Genomic DNA, 27,891 nt, shown 5'->3' on the forward strand with positions numbered 1-27,891 from the left:
TGACCTTTAACAGTAGATAGTCATTGACATTTAGGTCAATGATCAAAGTTACTGTGACATTGAATGTGAAAATCATGTCCGATTGATAATGCATGAGGGGATTGACCAATTGGCCTGTTTTTTTAGCTCGGCGGTTTCGGAGAAAACCTGAGGTATTGTCATAGCCAGCTCGTCGTCCAATGTCCGCCGTCAGTCGTCCGCAGTCTGCGTCGTGCTAAAACTTTAACATTTTGTTAAGGTTTTGAACATTGGCTCTAAAATCAAATTGCTTCCACCTACAACTTTGAAACTTAATATGTACATGCACCTTGATGAGTTCTACAGGCCACACTCATTTTTGGGTCACTAGGTCAAAGGTCAAGGTCACTGTGACCTTTAAAAAATAAAAAATAAATTTTGACAAGCTTTCTTTTATTCAAAACTGCACCCGTAGCCGAGCGACTGGCACCCGTTATGCGGTGCTCTTGTTACAGATAAATTGGCCTCTATGAATTTTCATAGAAAATCAGCAACCATGTACTCCACCATTGCGCCTGATACATTGCCAGATGTATTTGCCTTGGTCATTATATGACTTAAGGGTGTGTCGCCTGCAACAGAAATACCATAGCTTAAGTCTTCAACTAAAAACTTATTTAAGTGGCTAAGTCACACTTATATGATAAGATTAACTCTTATGGTCAGTTTTTTGCAAAAAATCCTGTGTTGAAGCCCTGTTTTGGGGGGGCATCTGTCTCCAACTGCGGAGCTCTTGTTTAGTTATTGAGAAACAACAAAATGATCATGAACATAATTTATGATTGTTGATGGTTTTATTTTTTACAGTTACTAAATTAACAGCAAGGAAGATAATTATTATGTTATGTCTAGATATATTTTCCAGACCATAAACCAAAATGAAATAAAATGATTGGATATGATTGTTTTTCGGCGTTAGCTGTATACGCCAGCTTTTCACCTTACCTGACCTTTGTAACTGTCCAATAAAATTCAAATAAAATTTCCTGCGGCTAGTTCAGAATGAATACAATTCAGTTATCCCATAGGCTGATATGAGCATACCATCAGAACATTGGAAACATGTCCGCGTCTTTGTAACACCGTTTTACTGCGTGTTCAGCATGAAACAATTTTATCTCTAATGAAAAGGCTTAATAGATAGAACAATATTACACTCAATCTCGACATCAATACAGTTTGTTCGTCCACCTTTTATTTTCAGAGGCAACAGCCTTTTTACTTAAAGGCTATGTTCTCATTTTAGTACTGACTTTCATATTCCTATCAACGTGTTAACATGTAAAAGTATAAAAAGCAGTGGAAGCGTGGCCTCACTTTAATGCATTGCATTTCAACCCGCGAGTTATCAGGGTTTATTTACAGGTCATCGCTGCGTCCGAAGACGCTTATGTGCTGACCTGAGTTTGTGGCCAGTTTGTTATATAATATAGACCCTATCCGTGAACTAGGTGAACTGAGATTTTCTTTAGACCACAAAAGATGTTAAATGAAGATATTTAGCGATATAATTATGGTATGTCAATAATAGATTCTTTATGTGTTTTCAACAATACCATGATAAATATTATTTTTAATTAATTTAACAAGAATTATTCCACCATATTGCTTAATGTATTAAGCATGAGCGCGATGATTCTCGATACTGTTAATAATCGAATCAAAAAGCAATGCCCGACAAACCACTAAAACAGGTTTGTTCGAAGAACGCGCGTATAAATATTAAAAATATGTACGGATACTTCGCGTGTGGCCGGTTGACTCATATGTTTAAATTTCACTTCCATTCTTCATTTGGTTTTCTGTTTTGTATCTATAGGTTTATGACCAGCAATATGTAATTATGTAAAATAAGCCGCGAAAACTCCGCGTAACATCCCGTATTGCGTGTGATCCAGCTAAGAACTGCACAGAAAAAGACATTCGCTATCCTTGGTCTCATTTTTTGAACTCTTTACCTTTCACAAACTCAAACCACAATCAACGCCGTATATCTTTTTTAAAGATATTTCTTGTTTATTTTATTTAAATGATTCAAGAATATGTTTGTTCTTAAAGATATGCATTAAATAATGAAATTATCCTGGACACTCTTTATCACACAAATTATGTAGTAATTTAACGCAGGATAATTTGTGTGTACAAATATGAATCTCTGATAAAACAAATGTACAATATATTTATGTAGCAAATACAGCTCCATAGAAAATGACATCAATTAGAATGTTACCTTCAATGTTATAAGACAGTTCAATTCACTTTGACAATCCTGCAATAATGAGTAAAAAAGAATTCAGTTAACAAAATCATGATGTTAATCACAGTCACGCTGAATGGGTCAAGTTCCCCCGGGTACTACTTCCCCGTACCCCGGGTACTTTGAAGTATACTTCACCGTACACCGATTTTCAAATGATACTTTTGGGTACCCCGGTATACTTACAGGTACCCCATTCAAAATTAAAAAGAATCGTACCCCAAAAATTTTTTGTACTCAAAATTTTCGTACCCACATTTTGTTTCGTACCCAATTTTTTTCGTTTTTGAAAATCAGTGTACGTTGAAATATACTTCAAATTACCCGGGTTATGGCAAAGCAGTACCCAGGGGAAACTTGACCCATTCAGCCATACTTACGTTATGAAAAGTGACTGCATTGTGATGGTACAATTTATTTTGTATAAGATCTATAAACAAATGATTGGAAACAAGTATAAATAAACTAAAAAAAAATTACTTAAACTGTGAAATGTAAAACGATAAATTAAACATTTTGTTTTTTAGCTCATCTATTTTTTGAAAAAAAATTATGAGCTATTGTCATCACCTTGGCGTCGGCGTCGGCGTTGGCGTTGGCGTTGGCGTCGGCGTCCGGTTAAGTTTTGCGTTTAGGTCCACTTTTCTCAGAAAGTATCAATGCTATTGCATTCAAACTTGGTACACTTACTTACTATCATGAGGGGACTAGGCAGGCAAAGTTAGATAACTCTGGCGTGCATTTTGACAGAATTATGTGCCCTTTTTATACTTAAAAAATTGAAAATTTTGGTTAAGTTTTGCGTTTAGTTCCACTTTTCTCAGTAAGTATCAATGCTATTGCATTCAAACTTGGTACACTTACTTACTATCATGAGGGGACTGGGCAGGCAAAGTTAGATAACTCTGGCATGCATTTTGACAGAATTATGTGCCCTTTTTATACTTAGAAAATTGACAATTTTGGTTAAGTTTTGTGTTTAGGTCCATTTTATTCCTTAAGCATCAAAGCTATTGCTTTCATACTTGCAACACTTACTAACTATCATAAGGGGACTGTGCAGGCAAAGTAATGTAACTCTGACTGGCATTTTGACAGAATTATGTGCCCTTTTTATACTTAGAAAATTGAAAATTTGATTAAGTTTTGTGTTTAGGTCCACTTTATTCCTACAGTATCAAAGCTATTGCTTTCATACTTGCAAGATTTATGAACTATCATAAGGGGACGGTGCAGGCAAAGTTATGTAACTCTGACTGGCATTTGGACGGAATTATGGGCCCTTTATACTTAGAAAATTGAAAATTTGGTTAAGATTTATGTTTTGGTCACTTTACCCCTAAAGTATCATAGATATTGCTTTCATACTTGGAACACTCACAAACTATCATAAGGGTACAGTAAAAGGACAAGTTGCATAACTCTGGTTGTCATTGTTACGGAATTATGGCCCTTTTTTGACTTAGTAACTTTTAATATATGGTTAAATTTTGTGTTTCGATCCACTCGAAGTATCAAGGCTATTGCTTTCAAGCTTCAAATACTTACATGCTATCATGAGGTTACTGTACCTGGCAACTTGAATTTTACTTTGACCTTTGAATGACCTTGACTCTCAAGGTCAAATTATTAAATTTTGCTAAAATTGCCATAACTTCTTTATTTATGATTAGATTTGATTGATACTTTGATGAAACTACTCTTACCTGACATACCACAATAGACTTCACCCAAACCATCCCCCGTGCCCTCCCCCCCCTCCCCCCCCTCCCCCCCCCCCTATTTTTTTTTTTTTTTTTTTTTTTTTTTTATAAGATCATCTCACAAATGACCACCACACCCTCACACTATACCCCCACCCCACCCCCCCACCCCACCCCCCCCCCAAATTTTTTTTTTGATTTTTTTTTTTTTTTTTTTTTTTTTTTAAGATCATCTCACAAATTATCACCACACCCTCACACTATACCCCCCCCCCCGATTTTTTTATTATTTTTTTTTTTTTTTTCGCTTTTTTGGAAGATAATGTAATAAATGTCCACAACCCCACACTATACACCCCTCTTCACTCCACTCCTCCCTCCTTTGTGATTGAAAATGAGAGTCCCTTCACCTTTAAAAAGAAAATAGATGAGCGGTCTGCACCCGCAAGGCGGTGCTCTTGTTTAATAAGGTTTCATCCTCTGAATATAAGCAATCCCAGCTTCCACATCATCAGCCTTGTTCTCGATTTGTTTTATCAAGGTTACAACAAATCTCATACAACTCCTTATTGGGAATGTGAAAAGGGTCCTTTAAAAAATATGTTTTCTTGAGCTATAATTATTATAGCTATTATCTAATTGCTTATGATTTTAAAGTACTACGTGTGCATGTCTCCCACAGTGTTCGCTGCATACAAATGAAAAGTTTGTATATTTATATATAAGTATTTGTCCAAAATAGCGTTCATATAGGGTTGCAAATGACTACCCATGCAGTGCTAAAAGCACTAGTTTGTTCTACATAATACATGAAATAGAAACGGGTTCCTTTGTATGAAATGATCTAAATGTCCTCAACTTGTAATACGATATGTATTCATGCATTGTTTTTACATGTGTGAAAATAGAATCATTATAAAAGCCATTAGTTTTTTTTCCATTTTGTGGTTTAACAGAGAATGATTAGCAAGTACAGTTATCATGGTACATTATGTTACTGTGATTATGTCATTTTGACACGTCATGGATTGGTGTTTTGTAATGCATTTATAGGACTAAATCATGGACATTGTTCAATTTGCAATGTACCTGAACAACCTGTTGACTTTCTGCATTATAAATTGTAGCTGTCCTTTGTTTCGATATTTTTAAGCAATAGCACACAAATGACTAAACAATTTTCTAACAAGAAATATCTTTAAAAAAGATATACGGCGTTGATTGTGGTCGATGTTTATGAACGATCAAAAGTTATCTCTATGAGATAAAAAGTAGCGGATGCCTTTTTTCTGCGCAGTTGTTAGCTACATCATAAGCAAATCAATTACGGGGTGTTGCGCCAGATTTCGTGGCTTATTTTGCTTTATGTGATATTATTACTCAGATATCTATATTTACAGAATAGAAAAACACAAGAAACATGAAAATAAACGAATGCATATAGGTCAGCCGGCAATACTCGAATCTTATTTAATTGCATAATTATAGTATAGCGAATTATTGTGGTCATGCTTAATAAACTGGTCTAAATGGATAAATATTTCTAATTAATTTTATCAAAATTGGTCCTTATCATGCAAATTTTGAAACCATATTAAAAATCGATGATTGACATACCACAATAATATCGCCGAATATCTTTATTTAGTATCTTTCTGATCAAAACAGACTTCAAGTGCACAAAGTTTACGAGACGGCGTTTATATAAAGATTTCTGCGACTGACCGCAAACTGACCTTGATACCTTGCGGATTGGAATGCAATGCAATACAGTCACTACGTTATTGTCAGTAAGACACAATGATCGCAACCCCTTTTGCAAACTCCGGTGATGAACTGTATATAAACTCTGACTTTCACAAAATGACCGCGTATTGACCCGAAACCTCGCGGGTTGAAATGCAATGCAAGTAAGTACTAAATATGACAACATAGCCTTTAGTTAAACGCTTTTGCGCTGGTAATTCTCTGAAAATAAAAGGTGAACGCACAAACTGTATTTATGTCGAAAATTGATTGTAAAACTGTTCTATCTATTGGGCCTTTTCATTAGAGATAAAATTGTTTCATGCAGTAAAACAGTGTTACAAAGACGCGGATATGTTTCCAATGTTCTGGTGTTATACTCAAATCAGCCAATGGAATAAATGAAGTGTATTCATTCGTACCTAGCCGCGGGAAATTTTATTTGAGTATTATTGGACACTTACAAAGGTCAAGTCAGGGTGAAAAGCTGGCTTATTCAGCTTACGCCGAAAAAAGACTACCTGCATTGAAATTAATTTTGAGGCGTCTTTATATGCCCTCAATATAGTAAATAAGGACCAATATGATCTGTCACATGACTTCTTGGACGTCAGATTTGTTAATTGGCTTTCTACTGTTAAAGGTGACTAGTCAGTCTTTTTTTTATTATAACATAATAAAAAACATATATGATCTCCAAAAATTTATTTTATTTGCTAGCTAGTGACTCATGCATTGCCTTAAAGCGGGTATATACGATATTGTCAAATAAAAATGAATTTATATAAACTGTGTAAAAAAACTTATAATATATATCTTTCAATATAAAATAAAATAAAAGTTCAGAAAAACATATGTCGAAAAATGCTAAATAAGCCAGGTATTTAATTCTGAAATCGAAAACGGCTGTACAGTCGAATTCGTCAGCATGTATATCATGCATGTACGATATGAATCTATATAAGCTTAGTTTAACGGTTCATTTTAAATTTCTGCAACGATATATATTCATACGACACACGAACACTTACTCTGGTCCTAATAAAAAGACGAATGCTTCAGTTATTGTAGGAAAATATGTTCGTCACAATCGACTCGGGGAGCTAATTTGTCTTTGCTGCATTATTATGAAATTTGTATTTAATGTATAATAATTGTTCTTGCCTATTTTGTGTTATTGTAACATATTTTATCAATTTATTACAATTTAACACAAATAAAAAATCGTATCTACCCACTTTAATATTAGAAATATTCTTCACAAAAATATATTTATGTGTTAACTTTTAACCCAACCAAACAACATTGATAATGTTTTCCAGGCAATCAAAACATTCTCGAAGAGATTAATGGGACAATAGACTTCAGCTATGTGAGAATTCTGAAGATGATGTACGCGCAGGACGACGTGGTGCGACTGCTTGCAGGTTCAGCCTTGGCTGCCTTTGCATACAACAACATCAGCCAACAGAAAGAGATTGCAGAGCAGGGCGGGGTCAGATTCAGCTGCTTCGTTCCATTCCTGCAGTCTTCTGACGAGTATTACAGGTGCAATGCAGCCTTTCAGGTGAGATTTAATGTATTGTGGAATTATGACAATAAAACCTTGGATTTTTTTTAATAATTTAAAATTATGGTATTTAGTAACATTTGACAGAATCAATTTGTTTTGAGAAATGACTGTCAATAAATTTTCGTATGTTATTAAGTGAGGTGGAATATTAGAAATTATTGTTTCTTATAGAAAGGAGATTCTAACTCCAGATATTTAATGTCTTATTAACCTAAATATCCTATTCAGACCACTTAAAAAGTGAAAATAGAACACATACAGTACCGTTGCAATTATCAAATTGGCACTTTTGACACTGGCTTTCTAAGGATCTTTGTGTTTTTAAGGCGGGCTTTGTGCTTCTTATTTTGATGACTGTAGTTGGTGCGCAAAATCATCTTTTTCCACATCTATATAATGCCTGTATAGGTGGTGGTACTGTCTCGAATAATACCGGATGAAGAGCAAGCGTTGTCGTCGGCGACAGGTATCAAACTCCTGGTGGACCTTCTGCAGGACTCCCAGTCTGACCAGATATTGGCGCTAGCAGCTGATTGTATAGCCAGACTCGCGCACACTAGAGCTGGTAAGACATGGAAGCCTTTCAACTAGTATAGTCTTCCACTTTAGCATAACAATTGCCTATAGGTTTTGTATTTAAGATTCAAAAAGGCAATTGTTTAGATTTTAATGGATATCGTTAGCACAATGCAACAGAGAGAGCCCCACTGGTGGATCATTTACAATCTCTTTCTAAAAGACTTCAATCAGAGCTCCAGATAAGAGGCGTATCTGCGTATTTACGCATTGAAAAAATAAAAAAACGCATTAAAAATAGGCCTAGTACGTATCAAAACGCAATACAAATCCATGTACGTATTTTAAATCGATAAAAGTGCGTAACCGGTTTAACCAATAATCCAGTTGAGTTTTTAGTGTAAGTTAACATTTAAATCAAAAGTAAGTCAATCAAAATGAGCTTGTAATAAAAATGGCGGCCCATCATGTCTGTGGATCAAAAAAGGGACGTTTTAAGCAACCAGCGGCTCTTGCGGGAATATTTTTAAAGAAAGTCTGTTCATATCGTAATTTTAAATTCATTCTGTTTGCATTTAATTATATAAATAACAACTAATAATATTTCTAGATTAAACACGCCATTCACTTAGTCAGTTTTCTATGGAAATGGAAAATACCCCTATATATTCCTTAATACACTTTATGGCAGAAACAAAGGAGTAAAATACGCTTTAACAATAATATCAGGGGGTGAAATACCCTTTAGACTAAATCCTTATCTGGAGCTCTGACTTCAATGATATCTTAGGATTCTTCATAGTAAATGGAAGTGGCAGCCTTTATAAAAGCTTTAGATGTGACATAAAAAACACCAAACTACTTTTATGTTTGCATTAGTCTGGATCATTGTGTATGTCATTGTAAACTACTTAACTAGTTATTTTTATTGTCCCCTACCATTTTCACCGGAGGGGACTTATGGTTTGTGCTCTGTGTGTCTGTTTGTGAGTCTGTCTGTCTGTCTGTCTAACTTTAAAAGATCTTCATATTTTTATGAAACTTGAAACATGGTCAGATGGCAATATAGAGGTTATGCACGTCTTTTCATTTTGTTCCTACGTCAAGAATTCTGGTTGCTAGGGCAACAAATATATATATATAAATCTGACAATGGTGGAGCCGGTAGGGGACATATATTGCTTTGCAATAGTCTTGTTTCTAATTATTTCTTATTTCCTATGATCCCACAATCAATGACAATCAAGCATTTGTAACAAAAAAAGTCTCTTTCAATAACCACATGATGCAAATGTTTATGTTTTCTGTCTCATTTTGAGAGCTATTTTTATATCTTTGTTACCACAGAAGGCATATGCTGTAAAAATAATACTCAAATATGATGTTTTATATTCCAGATATATGGAGTTGTTGATGCTTGTACATGTACTTTAAAGAAATTAACAGAATGAGGAAACAGAAGTTTAATGATAAAAGAATTAAGCCACATGTGAAATCAGATACATTTCAAATTTAGTCATCTTACATCTTAATATTGTACTGCTGTATATGCTAATTTATAACAAAATGTATGCACTATTAATGGAGTTTAAAAGATTTGCATACACATACAATTACTTTAATGCGTTTATTTCTTGCATTTTAACCTGAATTTTTTTATAGTTATAATATCAATATATTTATGATGCACCAGGTGTGCCGTCTGCAATAATTGCCATCAAGGCTATAGACTACCTGACAAAGCTGCTGCTATCTGAGGCGGAACAAGTTCGAGGCTGCGCGGCCATCGCCCTTGGTTACCTGTCTCATAACCACGCTGCTGAGAGACAGCTCCTAAACAAGTGAGTGAGCACTGACCATAATATTACTAACCCTTTACCACTCAGAAGAAAAGAGAAAATTGCTATTTGAAAACAGCATAAAACCAGAACAGCCTGCAAGAAACTTGCAGTCTGTTCAGGTCTTTATGCTGTTTGCTGCTCAACAGTATCTAAGGGTTGGACAGTAAGCCTTTAAACTTGAATCTAGTAAGAAAGGTCTTAAATTAAATGTAACTTTCTGCGAGACAACAAATTCGTAAAAATATGTATCTTATAGGGGTATTCCACTATGACCAGATTCCCCATGATTTGTCCCGATTTCCAATATTTTGAGGTCTGGGACATTCGTAGCTCAATCGGCGAAGGTACTAGCTCATTCGTAGCTAGTCATTGGCCAGTCGTAAGTGATTCCTGCAACTCGTGAGCTCCCGAAAAATCGTCGCCAGATTTTAAACGTGTTTAAAATTTGGCCAGGACCTCCAAGACTGAATTTGATCGCAGTTGACTCGTAACAGCGTCGAAGTGCGTTCTTTGGGCGTGGTAATAGAATCGTAGGTAATTTGAGACTCAATCAGGAAATCGGTGATCACGTGATCTGTCTACGAATCAGCTACGACTTTGTCAAGACTCTCACAAGTTCACCCCGAGTGAGTTGCGAGCCCGCTAAGATTCTCACGATTTAGATCAAGACTCTCACGAGTTCACCCAGAGTGAGTTGCGAGCCCGCTAAGATTCTCGGGATTAAGATCAATATCAATAGATATTGGCGCCTAATTCATGGGTGCGTTCGGTGACTGATCTGCATCGTTAGTAGTACAATCGCAGTAGATTCTTACACATCGTAGTGAAGTCGCGACCCTTTTCGGAAGACTTCAACCGCACCCCACGATTTGTCGCAACTCAATCATACCAGTGTCGGAACTGAATCGTAGACTTCACGAGTCTTCCCGATTCAATAAATGTGATAAAATGTAGGGAATCGTGGGCTTGTTTTTTCGTAGTGGAATTGGGCCATAAGTGGTAATGGGTTAAAGCATAGAAGATGAGCCTGTTCCTAGAAAACTGGGCTTAATGTCCATGATTAGCCTATGCAGCCTGCGCAGGCTTATCAGGAATGACACTTAACGCACATGACTGTATTAAGCCCAATTTTCCCAGTACAAATCTCATATTGTATTTTATAAGTCACAATCGAATTTAAAGAGGGTTATATAGAAGATCCTATTTTGTCTGATTTGTTGGTAGTTCTGTTAGTCTGCATAAAATGTTAATAGTTAAGCGAACTAATTCCACATTTGTATTGTGCTTAAATGGAAAATCATTAAAATAAAGAAAATATGTGAATGACACTTTTCTTTACCAGTGATCCTGTGTTATTTTCCATCTCTTACAAGGCTGTGTTTTGGTTTTAGTATATTTTGTAACGCAGGTATTTGTTTTCTATAAATATGTCAGTGAGATGCATTTGAGAATAAAAAATGAGTTGTTTAATTGTTACTTTCCATGCAACATAAAAAAGTATGTCCTAAACTTTAAAAGCTAGTAATACCCTTGCAAACAAAGTTTGACAAGGGCTTCATTGAAGTCAATCTGTCTGTTGGTCTGTCCAAATAAACTGTTACACGATTTTCGGAGCAAACAACTTCTACAATCTCAAGTGATCAAACTGAAACTTGACATATGTTATCACTATGATTTAACCCTTTACCACATAGATATGTATTTCAACGCATTTGTAGTCCCTTAAAAAAGTTATAATCAATTTATAACCTTTCTTACTAGATTCAAGTTGTAAAGGTTTCATTTCCAACCCTTAGTTACTGATGAGCAGCAAAAGGCATAAAACCTGAACAGACTGGGAGTTACAAGCAGGCTGTTCTGGTTTTATGCTGTTGGCTCATAGCCATTTTCACTTTGCTTCTGAGTGGGAAAGGGTTAAGTGATTGAATGGAACTTCACATATTTCATCCCCTTGAAGTGTTAATCTACAAGACACAATTTGCACGCGCAGCTATTCATTTATGCTTGAGTTACACCCTCTTTGAATTAGCCACAGGCACGGCTTCTAAACGCCTGTGACAAAGTGGTCAGCCCTCATTTTAACTTGTAGAGCACTTGCCTAAATAATTACATAGTCATTGTAATGTTTTCTTGCCTTCTTTTCATTTTACCTCTTTGCATGCTGGGAAATTTGTCGTCTGCTGAAATGTTGTCTGCTGAATTTCTAAAATTAGCATTTTCTTTGATTTTTTTCAAAGAATACTATCAGAATAGCAAACAGTTTGGATCCAGATGAGACGCCACGTTCTGTCATCTGGATCCAAACTGTTTGCAAAGGCCTTCAAAATTCGGTTCCAGCACTGAAAGAGTTACTAGCCCCTTTCTTTAGACATCTGGGAAAGTCTGAGGACTGCTCAGTTTCCTTTGTTATTTGAGACAAAAAATATTTGTTAGATTTTCATCCAAATTATTTTCACTTGATATTTGTTTATATGAAATTCATTTATAAATGTCCTGCAGAGCTCAAAATCATTGTTCATTTACAGGTGGACAACTCTTGTAAATGGAAATGTTTGTTCACAAAAATTATGTTTGTTATGAGTGACCATGCTTTCCTGTATTGGTTGCCATTTACCAAGCAGTTATGTTCTAGGTTACAACAGTTTGCATGGTTACACTGTTTAAACTAGTAAAAAATTTATTTGCAAGAAAATTAACTTAAACTTTGCAGACTCCCATCATAGTGGACTCTTTCTTGCATAATTGTAGGAAATTGTTTCAATTTAAAACATGCATAATTATTGCATATTAAACATTGTTCAGTCTTATGTAACATTTCTAAGGGCATTGGAATGAAACATGATTTCTTTTGAGTAAAATTCACCACAAGCATTTTGTAAATGTATAGCAACATATTCATTCTTGAAAATACAGGGAAATTGATCTGAAATGCAACTTTACTTTTTAACTTTTGACCACTACACACAAAATAAATTAAAACTATGTGCTCTGCATTCAAAGTTACAAACATATAAGTTATCATAATATACGGTACTTACAGATGCAGAACCGACCAGGTCCTGATGAAGATTTTGAAGCATTATACAAAGAACAAGGTGTCCCGGTCCTTCATTGAAGGATGGAAACACTACAAGAAAATAGGCCTCCCACCCATAAGGTAAGCGCCAGGGCCAGCATTTACCCTCTCCTGCGCATTAGCAAATCAAAAATGACTTTATGAAACTGTCATAAAACTGGACCATACTGAGAGTAACTTAAAGACTGCACATTATACTTAGCCTGCAAGAAATGTGCCGGCTGTTCAGGTTTTATGCTGTTTGCTGCTCACGAGTGTCTTACATTTACAAATGCAGCCTTTAGTACTAGAATCTATAAAGAAAGGTTTTCAGTTAAATGTCATTATCTAATGGACTACATATTGATACAAATTTGTTTCTGCGCAGTTAAAAGGGTTAAACAAAGTGGAGCAGGATTGATTTACTCCCAGCTATTGTCACAAAACTTCTAAAATCGTAAGCAATGAAAGTTCTATAAACGGTTGCAATTCAGAAAATCTAAATTATCTAAGTGTAGACAGTTGAGAATAAAAAAGCAGAAATACCTAAATAGTGAAACAAAGAAATTATTAATGATCATGATTATGTCATTGTGTCCACAATGCTCTTTTAAATAATCCATGAGGGCTTGAATTACAATTTGCTTTGGTCTCACTCTTGTGTTCTTGACAACAATTGGATTATTACTGATACAATGTATCCATGTTTAATTGAACATTAGACATATGTATTATTTAATTGATCATAAGACATAATTGTGTACTGTGAAACCATTATATATCGTCAGGCATTAATTTTCGTATATTTCGTCAGTCGACTGATTGACGAATTCAAGATCCTAACGAACAATAATGTCCCATATTTGAACAAATTAAGACTGAATTACCAAAGGCATGAGGCACTAAAATCCAACGTAATCCACGCATACATACTCTGTCTGTTACGTAATCAAAATAAATCCGGGTTTGCCGCAAACGGGTGTAGATTACACAGTGTACTTAACTGACACGTGACATTACTCTAAAACGCGAAAGCAGTACAGCTGTATCGACTGCGTTGACTTCGTTTAGGTTGATTTATAAAGATAATCGCTAATTGTTAACAACTTTATTACCCATTGTGTGTAGTGTGTTTTTCAGTGTTGTTGCAGAAGATTATACAGCCTCCACGCACCGAATTAGATCCGGATCAAAGACAATAAACAAAATTAAAAGATGGTGATGTATATATTTACCATATACATTCTCCGCATTGATTACAAATAAATACAGAACATTTTGATTTGTGTTTGGTTGTTTGCCTTCAACTACAATACAGGTGTAAAAATAGCCTGTGCTTCGTTTTATGGGCTATCGATCTTTTTAATCATCGACATCTTTTGCAAGTTTTACGATACATGTTTCAAATGTTTGTTACTTTTAGCAATTGAAAACGTAACAGGTAAAGAGAAATTAGCAATCATGACGATTAGTTCCATCCAAAAGTAGGGAAATTGTTTTCAAAAATTAAGTTTTATTTTTGCGCGATTTCCAGGAAATCCCCGTAAAGCACGTGTTTCGAATGACTGGGTATGACGCAATTAAACATTTCTTTGTATCCTATTGCATTCAATCAAATTTAAACTCACTCGTCCATTGGTTGTTACAATTAAATCTGAACTTTGCCCTATGAAACCGCTGCCCCATAATGCACTGTTAATTTTACACTTCCGTAAATTATTGTACTTAAAGTGATCAAATATTTACAATGCTAAACTCTTGAAACTTTATTGAAAACTGACCAAACAGTGTGCTGACACATTTTATCCAATAATCTTCGCACCTTCTCTAATTTTCGCCGATAAAGGTAAGATTGTTATTAGTTTGGCCATGATAATTAGTAAAACATTAAAATGGACATATAAAGGTCTAGAAATAGAAATTGTTAACAATTTTAATAACCTTGGAATTGTCATGTCAAGCGGCGGATCTTTTGCGTCCGCAACAAATACATTGTATGGCAAAGCTTTAAAAGCGATGCATTCTTTGTTCACTCTCACAAAAGACATGAACGTACCTATACATATCATGTTAAATTTATTTAACGCATATGTATCATCAATTTTAAACTATAACTGTGAGGTATGGGGATTTATGAAAGCGGAAAACATTGAGCGCGTCCATCGTAAATTTTGTAAAAGAATATTGAATGTTAAGATGTCAACAAACTCATTATCGCTATATGCCGAAGTTGGTCGATTCCCCTTGTATTTAGACAGATATGTCAGGATCGTGAAATACTTTTTGAAATTATATACTGTAAAAGAGGGTTATTGTATTCTTAAACACATTTTATTATCACAGAGATTAGAAATTGAACGCAAAAATAACACAAACAATTGGTCATCAAAAGTACGGGACATTCTAAACGAAACCGGTTTTAACGATGTATGGCTATTCCCCGAATCTGTGAACTCTAATCAATTAATATCGCTACTTAAAACCAGATGACGAGACCAGTATATCACTAACTGGAATACAAGTATCACCTCATCTAGTTCAATGATTTTATATAAAGAATTGAAACCAATATTCGAAAGATCTGCGTATCTTGATATTGTTGAAAATAAAAAACATAGGAATATTATTGCTAAATTATGTTTGTCGTCTCACAAATTATTAATTGAAACGGGTAGACACCAGAACATTGTCAGAGATCAACACAAATGTGTTTTATGCAACCTCAATGATATCGAGGATGAATATCACTTTGTTATTAAATGTCCTTATTATGCCGATATAAGGAATACATTAATTCCAAAGTATTACAGATCACGACCTAGTATGTTCAAGTTTATCGAACTACTTAATTGTTCAAACAAAATAGTGTTAAGAAAACTTGCCATTTTTTGTTTAAAATGCTTTAAGTTACGAGAAGATGTGCTATATGTGTAGTATAAATGATATATCTTCCACAAAGACAATAAGCTTAGAATAATGTTATATTTGTAACAATTATTAAATTTCGTGTTAACATTACATGATCACTTTGTATTAACCCCATCCAGGTGACATTCTCACTAAAACATGTTGTATGTCATTACTTTTTAAATTGATCTTTCCTCAAAAGGATGTATTTTTTGTATATAATTGTCACGCATGCTGTTATTGCATATGTATGTTTATGGCGATGAGCTGTATGCTTAAGCTAAAATAAAATGTTCTGTTCTGTTCTGATAATAAATGAATAGGACCAATTGGCAACTGGCTTCACTGTTTTAAACCCGGGTTTCAAAAACTCGTAAACGGTTATTCGGTCCCACTAATCCGCTAATCATGATAATGATACACTAATGGGGGCAAATTACTGGTCACCTGATAACAAAAGACTAGTATATTGACATGTGACAAACAGGCCCCACCACCTGCAAGTGAATATCAAGTGTCCTTCCTCTTTCCCCACTACGATTTTTTGGCAACCGCGATATATTTCGGACAAACAAATCAGATATTGACTGAAGCATTTTTTTTCAATGTCAGGAATTGGCGAATTTAAGTGCTGACGAAAACGTCATTTTTATAAAAATGACGAAATTTCGTGCTGGCGAAAATAAATGATTTCACAGTATTATTTTAAACAAAATATTAACTTTGTTTCACCCATGTACAGTGCAAAAAAACATTTTGTCTTGCACCCTCACCTTTGTGTCCAACCACCAGGTCATATGTTTCCAAATTGTCATCTCAAAAATGGCAATATAAAGAATACATGGTTGGTGCCGAGATGGAGAAAGTTTATCCGGTGAGGCCCTATTTTTCGTTTTTGGGTCGAACCTGATAAACTTTCTCCATCTCGGCACCAACCATGTATTTGATTTATTGTGCCTCATGCCGTTGACACATTTTATCAAAGACAAATGATAAATTGACATAACAATATAATTATTCTTGTCGAGCCTCCTACATGTAAACAACATTCCAGACGACCAAATAACTACCGATTGTGTCACGTAAAAAATGGTTCCAATTTAAACTGTTCCTTTTAATACTTTCCTATTGAAAATATGAGAATAAATAAAAAAACAATCGAGAATATGATATTTTTCTCTTGGTCTACAATTATGATAGCAGCTGATATTGGTAAAATACTACACCCTTGTGTAGTGTATTGGAAAGGTTACACTCAACTATGTGTCACAGCGTGTGTAGGAATACACTACTTCCTGTTGACCGGAGATAGGAACATTTATTCGACCCTGCTTTATTAGGTCAATGTTTGCAACAGAGGCATTATAAATAAATTTGGTGAGCTCTTTAACTCTTTCAGTGCGGGAACCGAATTTTGAAGGCCTTTGCAAACAGTTTGGATCCAGATGAACGTGGCGTCTCATCAGGATCCAAACTGTTTGCTATTCTGATAGCATTCTTTGAAAAAAATCGAAGAAAATGCTATTTTTAGAAATTGAGCAGACAACATTTTAGCAGACGACAAATTTCCCAGCATGCAACGGGCTAAAAACAGGGCCTAATGCGTGTGCATTAAGTGCTGTCCCAGCTAAGCCTGCGCAGGTGTATAAGGGACAACACTTTCTACTTAAATGGATTTTTTTGGTAAAAGGAAATCTTTTCTAAATGAAAATTGAGTCTAGGATGGAAGTGTTATCCCTTATAAGTCTGCGTAGACTGCACAGACTAATCTGGGACAGCACACGCTAAGATGGGACAGAAATTTATGCACATGCATAAAGCCATGTTTGCTCAAAGTGCAGCTAAATTCATTGAAGATTATTTGGCTGATTTCTTTGGAATATTTTTTGTTCACCATTATTTCTATAGTGTAACATCAAATTAGTCATTATTTGAACATCAATATTTCTCTGCTATATGTATTTTTATTTCGTATTCACTTAATTATACTTTTATAATATAGAAATTATTTCTTATACGTACTTACTAAATGTTATGATACACATAGCGAGGGAAGGAACAATCTGGTAAGCATGCAAACTGATGACGAGGGACCCCCATCAACTCCCGTCAGTGGAATTAGCCTCGTAGACTCGAGCTCAAAAGGCAGCAATCTAAGAACGTCTTCATCAAACCTGAACCTTGAAGAGGCACCATTGACTGACCGAACTTCAAGGTTTGTAGTATATTGGAAGCACCAGGGAATGTGGTGTTTATTAAAACAAAATGTAATGAAGTTGCAAGTTTCTAGCAAGGTTGTATATATTATGAAAGAGTCAATTTCTGTTTAGATCCTGAGGCTAGTAATACATCACTTCAAATAAAAATTTGACATTCGAATCATCCTCAGAAATTTATTCTTTATATTTAACATGTGGTTAAAGAATATTTGAGTCGCGTTTTGAGAAACCTGGCCTAATGCATGTGCGTAAAGTGTTGTTCCAGATTAGCCTGTGCAGTCCGCACAGGCTAATCAGGGACAACACTTTTCGCCTTAACTGACTTTTTGTGTAGAAGAGACTTCCTTTGAATGAAAAATACCATAAAAGCAGAAAGTGTTATCCGCATAGGCTAATCAGGGATGACACTACGCACATGCATTAAGCCCCATTTTCTCAGAATGCGTCTCATTTAATTCTATACCTGGTTTTCATTAAAGACAAAAGTCTTCAGTGAAGGGGATGAGTGATCTACTTGTAATGTTAGCATGAACTTTGCTCAAGAGGTTTTTAGTCAAATTTTATTGAAAAGAAATGGCTTTTTTTAGCACTTTTATAATATGTATTTTTTTTTATATATATATATATATATATATAACTGGTTGTAATGCATGTGCTTAAAGTGTCACTAAGATAAGCCTGTGCAGCAGGCTAATCAGGGATGACACCTTCCTCCTTTGCTTGATTTTTGCGTGGAAGAGACTCTTTAAACAGAAAAATGTATTAAAGCCAAAAGTGTGTGCCTGACAGGCTAATGTGGGATGACACTTTAAATACATGCGTTAAGCCCAGTTTTCTCAGAACATGGCTCATATGTTTCTGCTAGGATGTCACAGCGTTCTCGAGCCCGCAGTACCAGTCAGCTGTCCCTTGTGGATGGGGATGCAGCAAGAACCAGTCAGGCCAGCAGGCACTCCATCATACAGACTGAACTACAAGTACCTGCTATTGATGTCTCCATGCAAGGGGAGGTGACTGGAACAGCCGAGGCATAAAAACAGGGGAGCGAGTGCAGTGGTAATAGCCACAGAAGAAGACTCTAAGGACAGAAACAACAAATGTGTCTTGTTCTGACAAAACTGGGCATAATGCATGTGCGTAAAGTGTCATCCCAGATTAGCCTGTGCAGTCTGCACAGGCTAATCTGGGACGACACTTTACGCACATGAATTAAGCCCAGTTTTCTCAGAACAAGACACAAATTATGATTAGAGGAAGAGTAATTTTAAATGTTACTTTTTTTAATTATACTATCAACTGATATAAAGATAATTTGGTGAGCATTGAACAACTTTTTAGAGAAGAAACCTAAAAACTTGTATTGACACAACCCAAATGTGTTAACTTGTTTTCATTCATTTATTTTTTATAATTGGAAAGAATGGAACTATTTTTAAGAGAACACAATTGTTTACTTAAAACCTATAATAGCAGGCAGATATCACCATCAGAATGCATGGAAAATTAAGATTAAGCAAAGTTGAAGCAAAACATATATAACTCAGCAAACTTTTTAAATAAAGGTTAGACGTTCACAATAAAAGGAAGAGAGTATAAATGATTTTCTAGTATTAGTGTATTTGCATATGTATATGTTTATCAGACAATTTATTTCTTGGCGTCACATAGCATTCAAGACAATGAAGACGGTTACATTTATCAATCAATTATATCCTATATAGTTATACATGCTTTAACACTTAGTTTTAAAGATTAATTATATTAATTTAACAGTAACTATTATTAAATGTATGAGAAGGGTGTGATGAAGAATAACATTAGCGAGATAGTTTGAAGTGTATTGTATGAAAACTACATTTTAGAATTAATTTTTTAGTTTGGCATGCAAATTACAGTTTACAGCTATGTGAAAATGTAGTACACAAAAACTAGTAATATTATACCGATAAGGTTTTAATGAAATGATGCCAAGTTTTATACTTTTGGACTTAAGAATGAGGATTCACCATGGACATTACTACTTGTGGAATTGGATGTGTCATTGGGTATATATTTATTGTCCTTACTGGGACACCCTCATTTTCCTATATTGACTTCGCTGTAAAAAGGGTATTGTTGAGATTCAGGAAGTTATATCTTTGTTACATGTGAAGAGATCAGCGTAATTTTTTACCAGGTTTCAGAAGGAAAAAACTGCTTATTAGATTGGTGACTGTTTGCAGGCGGGCGGAACAATTCTAATTGAGCTTGTCCGGGCCATAACTATGTTGTTCATTGTGAGATTTTAAAATCATTTGTCACATTTGTTCACCATCATTGGACAGTGTGATCAATTCCTTCAATATTTAGTATGTTTATACCTCACATTAACATCTACACTTTAATGGGGTCAAAGGTCATGTTGGTCAAGGTCAGGGCTACATTTGCTATTCCTGTTAAATGATTGTGTCCTTAGCAAAGGGAAATAATTAGCATACTTGAATTAATCTTTGGTTGTTTCCTCCCTTTTTATTATAAATATATTTTTTTGAAAACCTGGTTTTGTGACAATTTTGTCACTTTTCTAGTATTGGAAATTCAGCTTCATTCCATTTAAATCAACCATGCAATAAACTGTACTTGAGGTACATTCTTTAAGGGTTTTTAAAGGTTATAGACTTAACACATCTCAAAATTAAAACCATTAGTTTTATTATGAGTAATTTGTATGGTCCAAAAAACTTTTTGTGCAGTATAGTATGAGTAATTTGTATGGTCACCAAAACATTTTTGGGCGGTATAGTACGAGTAGTTTGTATGGTCACCAAAACATTTTTAGACCGTATTAAAACTAGTTAAAACTTTGTTCACAAGTCTTGCCATTTTTCTGTGCTTTTCCTGACTATTACGAGTACTTGGTTTCAGCTGTAGAGGTTTTAACTTTGTAAAAGTGTATGCTTTAAATGAGACAGTCTTTCACTTGCATGACCACATTTAAATCGTCAAAAGTCACCCCAAAATGTCAAAGTTTAATATTGGCAAAGGATGAAAAAACAATTTTCCATGACACATGTTAATGTCTAAACTCGGCAATTAGTTAATTGTAAAAGGTCAATGTTGCACAAATTCCAGTACACAAATATAAATGCTCACACATCCAGTACGAAAGTGATCATAGTATCATTAATTCGTTTATTCAGTCCCGAGCCCACTTAAACCTTAGGCCACATTAAATTAAGGAGATGTTTGCTGGATTTGACCCACTTTTAAATCGTAAAGTGAAAAATATATAAATTTATCCAGTGTCCAATTCTCCCCGGAGCAAATACTTTTTCACTTAGCGATTTTTATATATTTTTAGCTGCTTTTCATGTCTGTACATTCTATATATTTTACAACATGAGCATTTTTTTATTTTTTTTAACTTCAAATATTAATTTTTTATTTTCTCGTCTTTTTCCAGTAAAGTTCATTTTGTTCTAAACAAGTCACTGCTTCAAAGCTTTTGAGCGTGGTTTTTTTTCATGCTTTATACTGGTCAAATAACACTTGTATAAGTGAATCAAACACAAAGTGTTGCGCACATCTTTAACATGAACGTGTTTTATGAAAGGAACAGTTTCCAATAAACTTTATTTTTAATTATATATTTCATACATGACATGACACAACCAATTAACATGCCATTAGTAATTGACAAGACATTTGCTTTGTGACACCGATTATTTTGTTTAGTTTAAAGGGACCTTTTCACGTTTTGGTAATTTGACAAAATTGAAAACAATTGTTTCAAATGTGCAAATTTTTGTTGAAAGTATGATATTTGCAAGGAAACAGTAATACTGAATGCTTACCATGCTCTAAAATATCGATTATACAAATATTTTGACTATTAAAAAACATGTAAATTATAAAGCATTACAAACTGGAAACAATTGAATTATTTCGAGATTTCTTTTGTTATCATATATTTTGTGACATTATAAGGATTGCTGATATAAAGTATAAAATACTGTATTCACTACATGAGCATGCAAGGATGGCCTAGAAGTTTACGTGTTAGACTTTTACTCCGGGTGTCAGTGGTTTCAGCCCAGCTGAGGATTACTTTTTATGGCCCTGAAGGAGGGCATATAGTTATGGCACTGTCTGTCTGTTCGTCTGTCACATTTTGCTTTAGGTTTCGAAAAATGCTCATAACTTCTATGTCGCTCCAGATGTAACCTTCATATTTGGTATTCATGGGTATATGGACAAGGCCTTTCCATACGCACAAACAGTTTGACTCCTGCGACCTTGACCTTTAACTTAGGGTTAGCGTTTAGGTTTGGAAATCTGCGTTTAGGTTTCGAAAAATACTCATAACTAAAATCAAAGCGTTTTTCGTGGACATATGTCATCCGATGGAGACAGATCTTGTTTTTCTTTCTTTAATTTTCTTCTTGTATTGTACTTGAGCTATTTAGTTCCAATGTTTTCATTCATCAATTTCAAGAATTAAATGACAAACTTCAATACATGCCAAAATCTGTGAAAAGGTCCCTTTAAGATTGACTTCATGATGACAAATTATTTACACAGTCATGTCCAGTGTTACAAATATTTAAATTCAAGTTTTAAAGTTGTAATTCAAATTTATCTTTATTTAGAGTAGTTTCAAACAGAGATTTGATAATCATATTACAGAAAGTTAATAATACATAAAGCATACCGTAATAATGTAGACTTGTTTTGATCAGTTTATTTGCATGGCTGACGTTTCCCATAAACAAATTGATTAGTTTAGTGAAAACTTTATCTAACATTTGCTACATACCTATTATACATTATGTAGAATAATATGTAGATTGTTTTTGTTTCTTTACTTGAATTATCAATATGTGCCAAGACTCTTATGTTGAAAACATTAAAAACACCTTTAGAAACAAACCATCTAAGGTGTCAGGTATTTGTTCATTTTAATGGTTGAATTGTTTGCAAGTGTGGCAGTCATGCATGCAGTATATTTAAAATAGGATATGATTAAAGCATTTGAATATTATTTAATACAAATAAATGATATTAACGCAAACTTAAGTGCAACAGAAGCTTCCATTGTCTAACAATATTAATTTACAACTCAAGTTATTATTTTATTAGTGACAACTTAATGTCTTGAACAATAGACAAACTTATTCCTAGCTTTGGCATAAATACATCAGTAAAACAAGCAAGTTGACCACATCCACTTTAAACAGAACTGATTTAAAACTACTGATTTTCATCGTTATCTTTACACCCTCCTTTAAAAAAATGTGGGTATACTGCATTGCATTTGTCCGTCTATCTGTAGGTCTATTGGACGTTTACGCCTGATATTAAGAGAATGTTTTGAACAATAATGATTATTGCTATGATTGTTACTTGGAAAGACAGGAGGTTTACAGGTCATATGTCAAGGTCACAGAGACTTGTAATTTGTTCCGGCTAGATATGCTGTCACCTAAGATCTTGCAAGATGGTTAAGTGGTAACTTCTGAGAAAGGGCAAACACCTATTCATTTTGAAGTCACCAGCTAAAAGGTAAATGTAACATGTCCTTCATTCACGAAGTTAGTCTGGCTCTACTCTCTGAGAATGATTTGACATGTCCAATTTGTATATTGTATAGTGAGAACATGGGAGGTCATGAAAATACAGTTCGATTTTTAGGTCACCAAGTAAAAGGTCAAGGTCACATAAGCTTGTATCAAGGGTGGGTTGCTTCATGAGATCTAGAGAATACGTCACCTACTGATCATCTGATTTGGTATGCTGGTTACTGGGATGGAAAACAAGAAGCCTATGGGGGAATTAAAATTGAGATAAGGTCATGGGTCAAGGTCACAGGGGCTTTTTCTAGTTTATATAACTGTAAATCTGTTATAAGGATCATATTAGTTAGTGCGCTGGTTAGTCTTGACGTCACAACATCCCTTATGATTTTGAAATCAAGACATGTTAAGGTCAATGCCACATGAACAACTTAGCTGCAAGTCAGGGAACATGCATGCTTTACTATCATCTCTTTATTAACTTTTTTCAGTATATTTTATGCATGTGATTGCTTTATATTGTTTAAATGATTATTATAAAACATGTGATTTTTTTGCAATCTATAAATCAGAGTAATATGTATGTTAAGAGATTTTGTTCATGAGTTAACAATTTATTAGTGTAATGTTATTTTTTTCCTTTTTTGTGTCTGTTATTGGACCATTATCCTGCCAAATAAATCTTATTGTTACCAATTTTGTATCTGTTTTTTTCCCTTTCTTCGTACCGATTACGGATATTGTAATTAATACAAAAGTAATAAAAATAGCACTTCAAATAAAGAAATATGCCCCAATATACTTAAGCTGAATAATGGGATACTTTGAAATATACCATGCGTTTTTAGCTCCACTGGCAAAAGGCCAGCGGGGCTTATGTCATGGTCCTGTGTCCGTCATGTGTGCGTCAGTGCGTTAAATTTTTCTTTAAACATCTTCTCTTAAACTACTGGTCCAATTCTGATGAAATTTCTCAGGAATGTTCATGTGGTGAACCTCGTTCAAATTATGCCCCTGGAGTCAAATTTGAACCTGCCCCAGGGGGTCAAAAAATTGAAAATTTGCTTATATAAGGCCTATTTTGTGCAAACTTTTTAAATCTTCTTGTCCATAACCATTGAGCCTAGGGCTACCAAATTTAGTATGTAGTGACATCTTATAGTCCTCTACCAAGTTTGTTCAAATTATGCCCCTGGGGTCAAATTTGACCCTGCCCTGGGGGGTCAAAAAATTGATAATTTGCTTATATAAGGCCTATTTTGTGCAAACTTAACAAATCTTCTCGTCCATAACCATTGGGCCTAGGGCTACTAAATTTGCCATGTAGTGACATCTTATAGTCCTCTACCAAGTTTGTTCAAATTATGCCCCTGGGGTTAAATTTGACCCTGCCCCGGGGGTCAAAAAATTGAAAATTTGCTTATATAAGGCCTATTTTGTGCAAACTTTAAAAATCTTCTTGTCCATAACCATTGGGCGTAGGGCTACCAAATTTAGTATGTAGTGACATCTTATAGTCCTCTACCAAGTTTGTTCAAATTATGCCCCTGGGGTCAAATTTGACGCTGCCCCGGGGGGTTAAAAAATTGAAAATTTGCTTATATAAGGCCTATTTTGTGCAAACTTTAAAAATCTTCTTGTCCATAACCATTGGGCCTAGGGCTACCAAATTTGCTATGTAGTGACATCTTATAGTCCTCTACCTAGTTTGTTCAAATTATGCCCCTGGGGTCAAATTTGATCCTGCCCCGGGAGGTTAAACAATTGAAAATTTGCTTATATAAGGCCTATTTTGTGCAAACTTTAAAAATCTTCTTGTCCATAACCATTGGGCCTAGGGCTACCAAATTTGCTATGTAGTGACATCTTATAGTCCTCTACCAAGTTTGTTCAAATTATGCACCTGGGGTCAAATTTGACCCTGCCCCGGGGGGTCAAAAAATTGAACATTTGCTTATATAAGGCCTATTTTGTGAAAACTTAAACAATTTAACTGTCCATAACCATTGGGCCAAGGCCTACCAAATTTGGTATGTAGTGACATCTTATAGTCCTCTAGCAAGTTTGTTCAAATTATGCCCCTGGGGTCAAATTTGACCCTGCCTCGGGGGGTCAAAAAATCGAAAATTTGCTTATATAAGGCCTATTTTGTGAAAACTTTAAAAATCTTTACGTCCATAACCATTGGGCCGAGGGCTACCAAATTTGGTATGTAGTGACATCAAATAGTCCTCTACCAAGTTTGTTCAAATTATGCCCCTGGGGTCAAATTTGACCCTGCCCTGGGGGGTCAAAAAATCGAACATTTGCTTATATAAGGCCTATTTTGTGCAAACTTTAAAAATCTTCTTGTCCATAGTAACAGTATGGCATAGGGCTACCAAATTCGGTATGTAATGACATCTTATAGTCCTCTACCAAGTTTGTTCAAATTAAGCCCCTGGGATCAAATATTACCGTTCCCCAAGGGTCACAAAATTGAACATATGCTTATATTGGGCCCATTTTGTGCAAAGTATAAAAATCTTCTTGTCCATAACCATTGGGCCTATTTCTACCAAATTCGGTAGGTAGTGACATATAATCGTTCTCTTCTTAGTTTTTTTTTTCAAATTATGCCTCTGGGAACAAATTTGACCTTGCCCCAGGGGTCGCAAAAATTAACATATGCTATAATAAGGCCTATTGTGTGCAAACTTTAAAAATCTTCTTGTTCTTAATTATAGAGCCTAGGGCTACTAAATTTGGTATGTAGTGATATCTAATAGTCCTCTACCAATTTTGTTCAAATTATTCACCCGGGCTCAAATTTGACCCGGCCCCGGGGGTCACAAAACTGAACATATGACGTTTACCAGTGGAGATTACTGCGGCCGTTTGGCTGTGACCAACAACAACATCAACATCTTGTAAACATGAGATAAAACCCTGTCATTTAGTGCCATTTAGGTCAGATGGTGACTGCTTAAAAAGGCATTGAAGTAAATACATGTGTTATGAATGTTTTTCTTACAAACTGAAAAAAGTCGGGTTTTATTTAAATATGTCGAAAGTGACCATATATCCGACTGAAAATATTTTGGATGACATGTTAATTTCATGTCTTTTTTGTAGTGTTTAAACCAGTTTAATAATATATTATTGATTTTAAAAACACAACGTCCATAAACATAATTATTTCAATAAAAGTCAATATATGATACTGCACGGTAAACTCAAACTTTGTATCCAAGAGAAGGTGTTGAAATAAATGAAGTGCAATGTTCTTAACTATCGTATATGCTGCTTTTTAATAACTAATGTCAATTGCTCAACAATCCATATATATTTCTGACCATTTTATAATTTTCTTAATATACCGGTAAGTTGTGAATTGATCTTAGAAGTCAAATGTATTATTTAATTAAATACATTTATAAATATAAAGAAATAATCTTTAGATTATCATAATATTCTCAGGCCTGTTGGTCTTAGGGATGTGTGGGTTGATGAGCAATTTCTCCTTTTATCACAATTATTTCTACCCTACCTGATCATGTCCTTCATATTCCATTTTAATTTAATTGGCGTCTGCAACCTCTTTCAAATTGGGAAAGTCCAAAATGTGTCGTTTGGTAAAGGGTTAAGGCATTTTGATTCCTATGGGTCTTGTGAATCTGTTTCAAATCAAATGCGTAGATTTGATCTTCAGCATCTAAAAATATGTTAAATAGAATGAACGAAAATATCTTTTGGAGTGATAAATGTACCTACGTTATAGGCAAAGGACCTGTGCAACAATTCCCGGGCTTTTAAGTCTGTTTAGTTAACACGGTAGTAACTTTTTCCATATATAAAAATGCTCGCTCTTCCAACTTTAAACCCCCAGTGGGACGAGGGATAGAAAGAGAGTCACATGCTTGAGTACATTTAAACCCATGCGCATTGCACGTTTTCGCAAAGAAAAAACAGTGGAGCGATACAGGGCCATCATGGCCCTCTTGTTTAAAGTCTTGTTTTAAGTATCCACCTTCTATTAACATTCAGAACACACTGTACATGGTTGGCTTATGTCAAAGACAAACTCAGTTTCAAAATATACACGATGTTTACTTCAAAAATTACAGTTTGAAACATGTTTAACTCTTTCAGTGCTGGAAGCGAATTTTGAAGGCCTTTGCAAACAGTTTGGATCCAGATGAGACGCCACAGAACGTGGCATTTCATCAGGATCCAAACTGTTTGCTATTCTAATAGTATTCTTTGAAAAAAATCAAAGAAAATGCTAATTTTAGAAATTAAGCAGACAACATTTTAGCAGACGACAAATTCCCCAGCATGCAAAGGGTTTAAAGCAGTAGTGGTTTGAGTGATGAACAAAATGTGCAATAAATATATACAGGTTTGTACCTTTAAATGTGTATTTGATACTCTCAACTCAGAAACTAATTTTTCAATATAAACCTGTTGCTTGAATCAATTTTATGTGCAAGCTGTGTTACTTGACAATGATGTTGCGTTAATT

The 27,891-nt window shown here is 34.8% G+C and overlaps 1 protein-coding gene across 1 annotated transcript in view; it reads left to right on the forward strand.

The window, feature by feature from the left end:
- The window catches only part of LOC127855614 (ankyrin and armadillo repeat-containing protein-like), a 44,767-nt gene extending 20,684 nt beyond the window's left edge, over positions 1-24,083 (forward strand). Inside the window, exons 3-8 of the mRNA XM_052391359.1 lie at positions 7,047-7,291; positions 7,706-7,862; positions 9,507-9,654; positions 12,695-12,811; positions 17,664-17,831; positions 18,701-24,083. Coding sequence (XP_052247319.1) covers positions 7,047-7,291; positions 7,706-7,862; positions 9,507-9,654; positions 12,695-12,811; positions 17,664-17,831; positions 18,701-18,869 — 1,004 coding nt within the window. The 3' untranslated portion in view covers positions 18,870-24,083. The remainder of the gene's footprint in view (positions 1-7,046; positions 7,292-7,705; positions 7,863-9,506; positions 9,655-12,694; positions 12,812-17,663; positions 17,832-18,700) is intronic.
- The last annotated feature ends 3,808 nt before the right edge of the window (positions 24,084-27,891 follow it).

Source organism: Dreissena polymorpha, chromosome 13 (assembly GCF_020536995.1).
Source record: "Dreissena polymorpha isolate Duluth1 chromosome 13, UMN_Dpol_1.0, whole genome shotgun sequence".
Lineage (NCBI taxonomy): Eukaryota > Metazoa > Mollusca > Bivalvia > Myida > Dreissenidae > Dreissena > Dreissena polymorpha.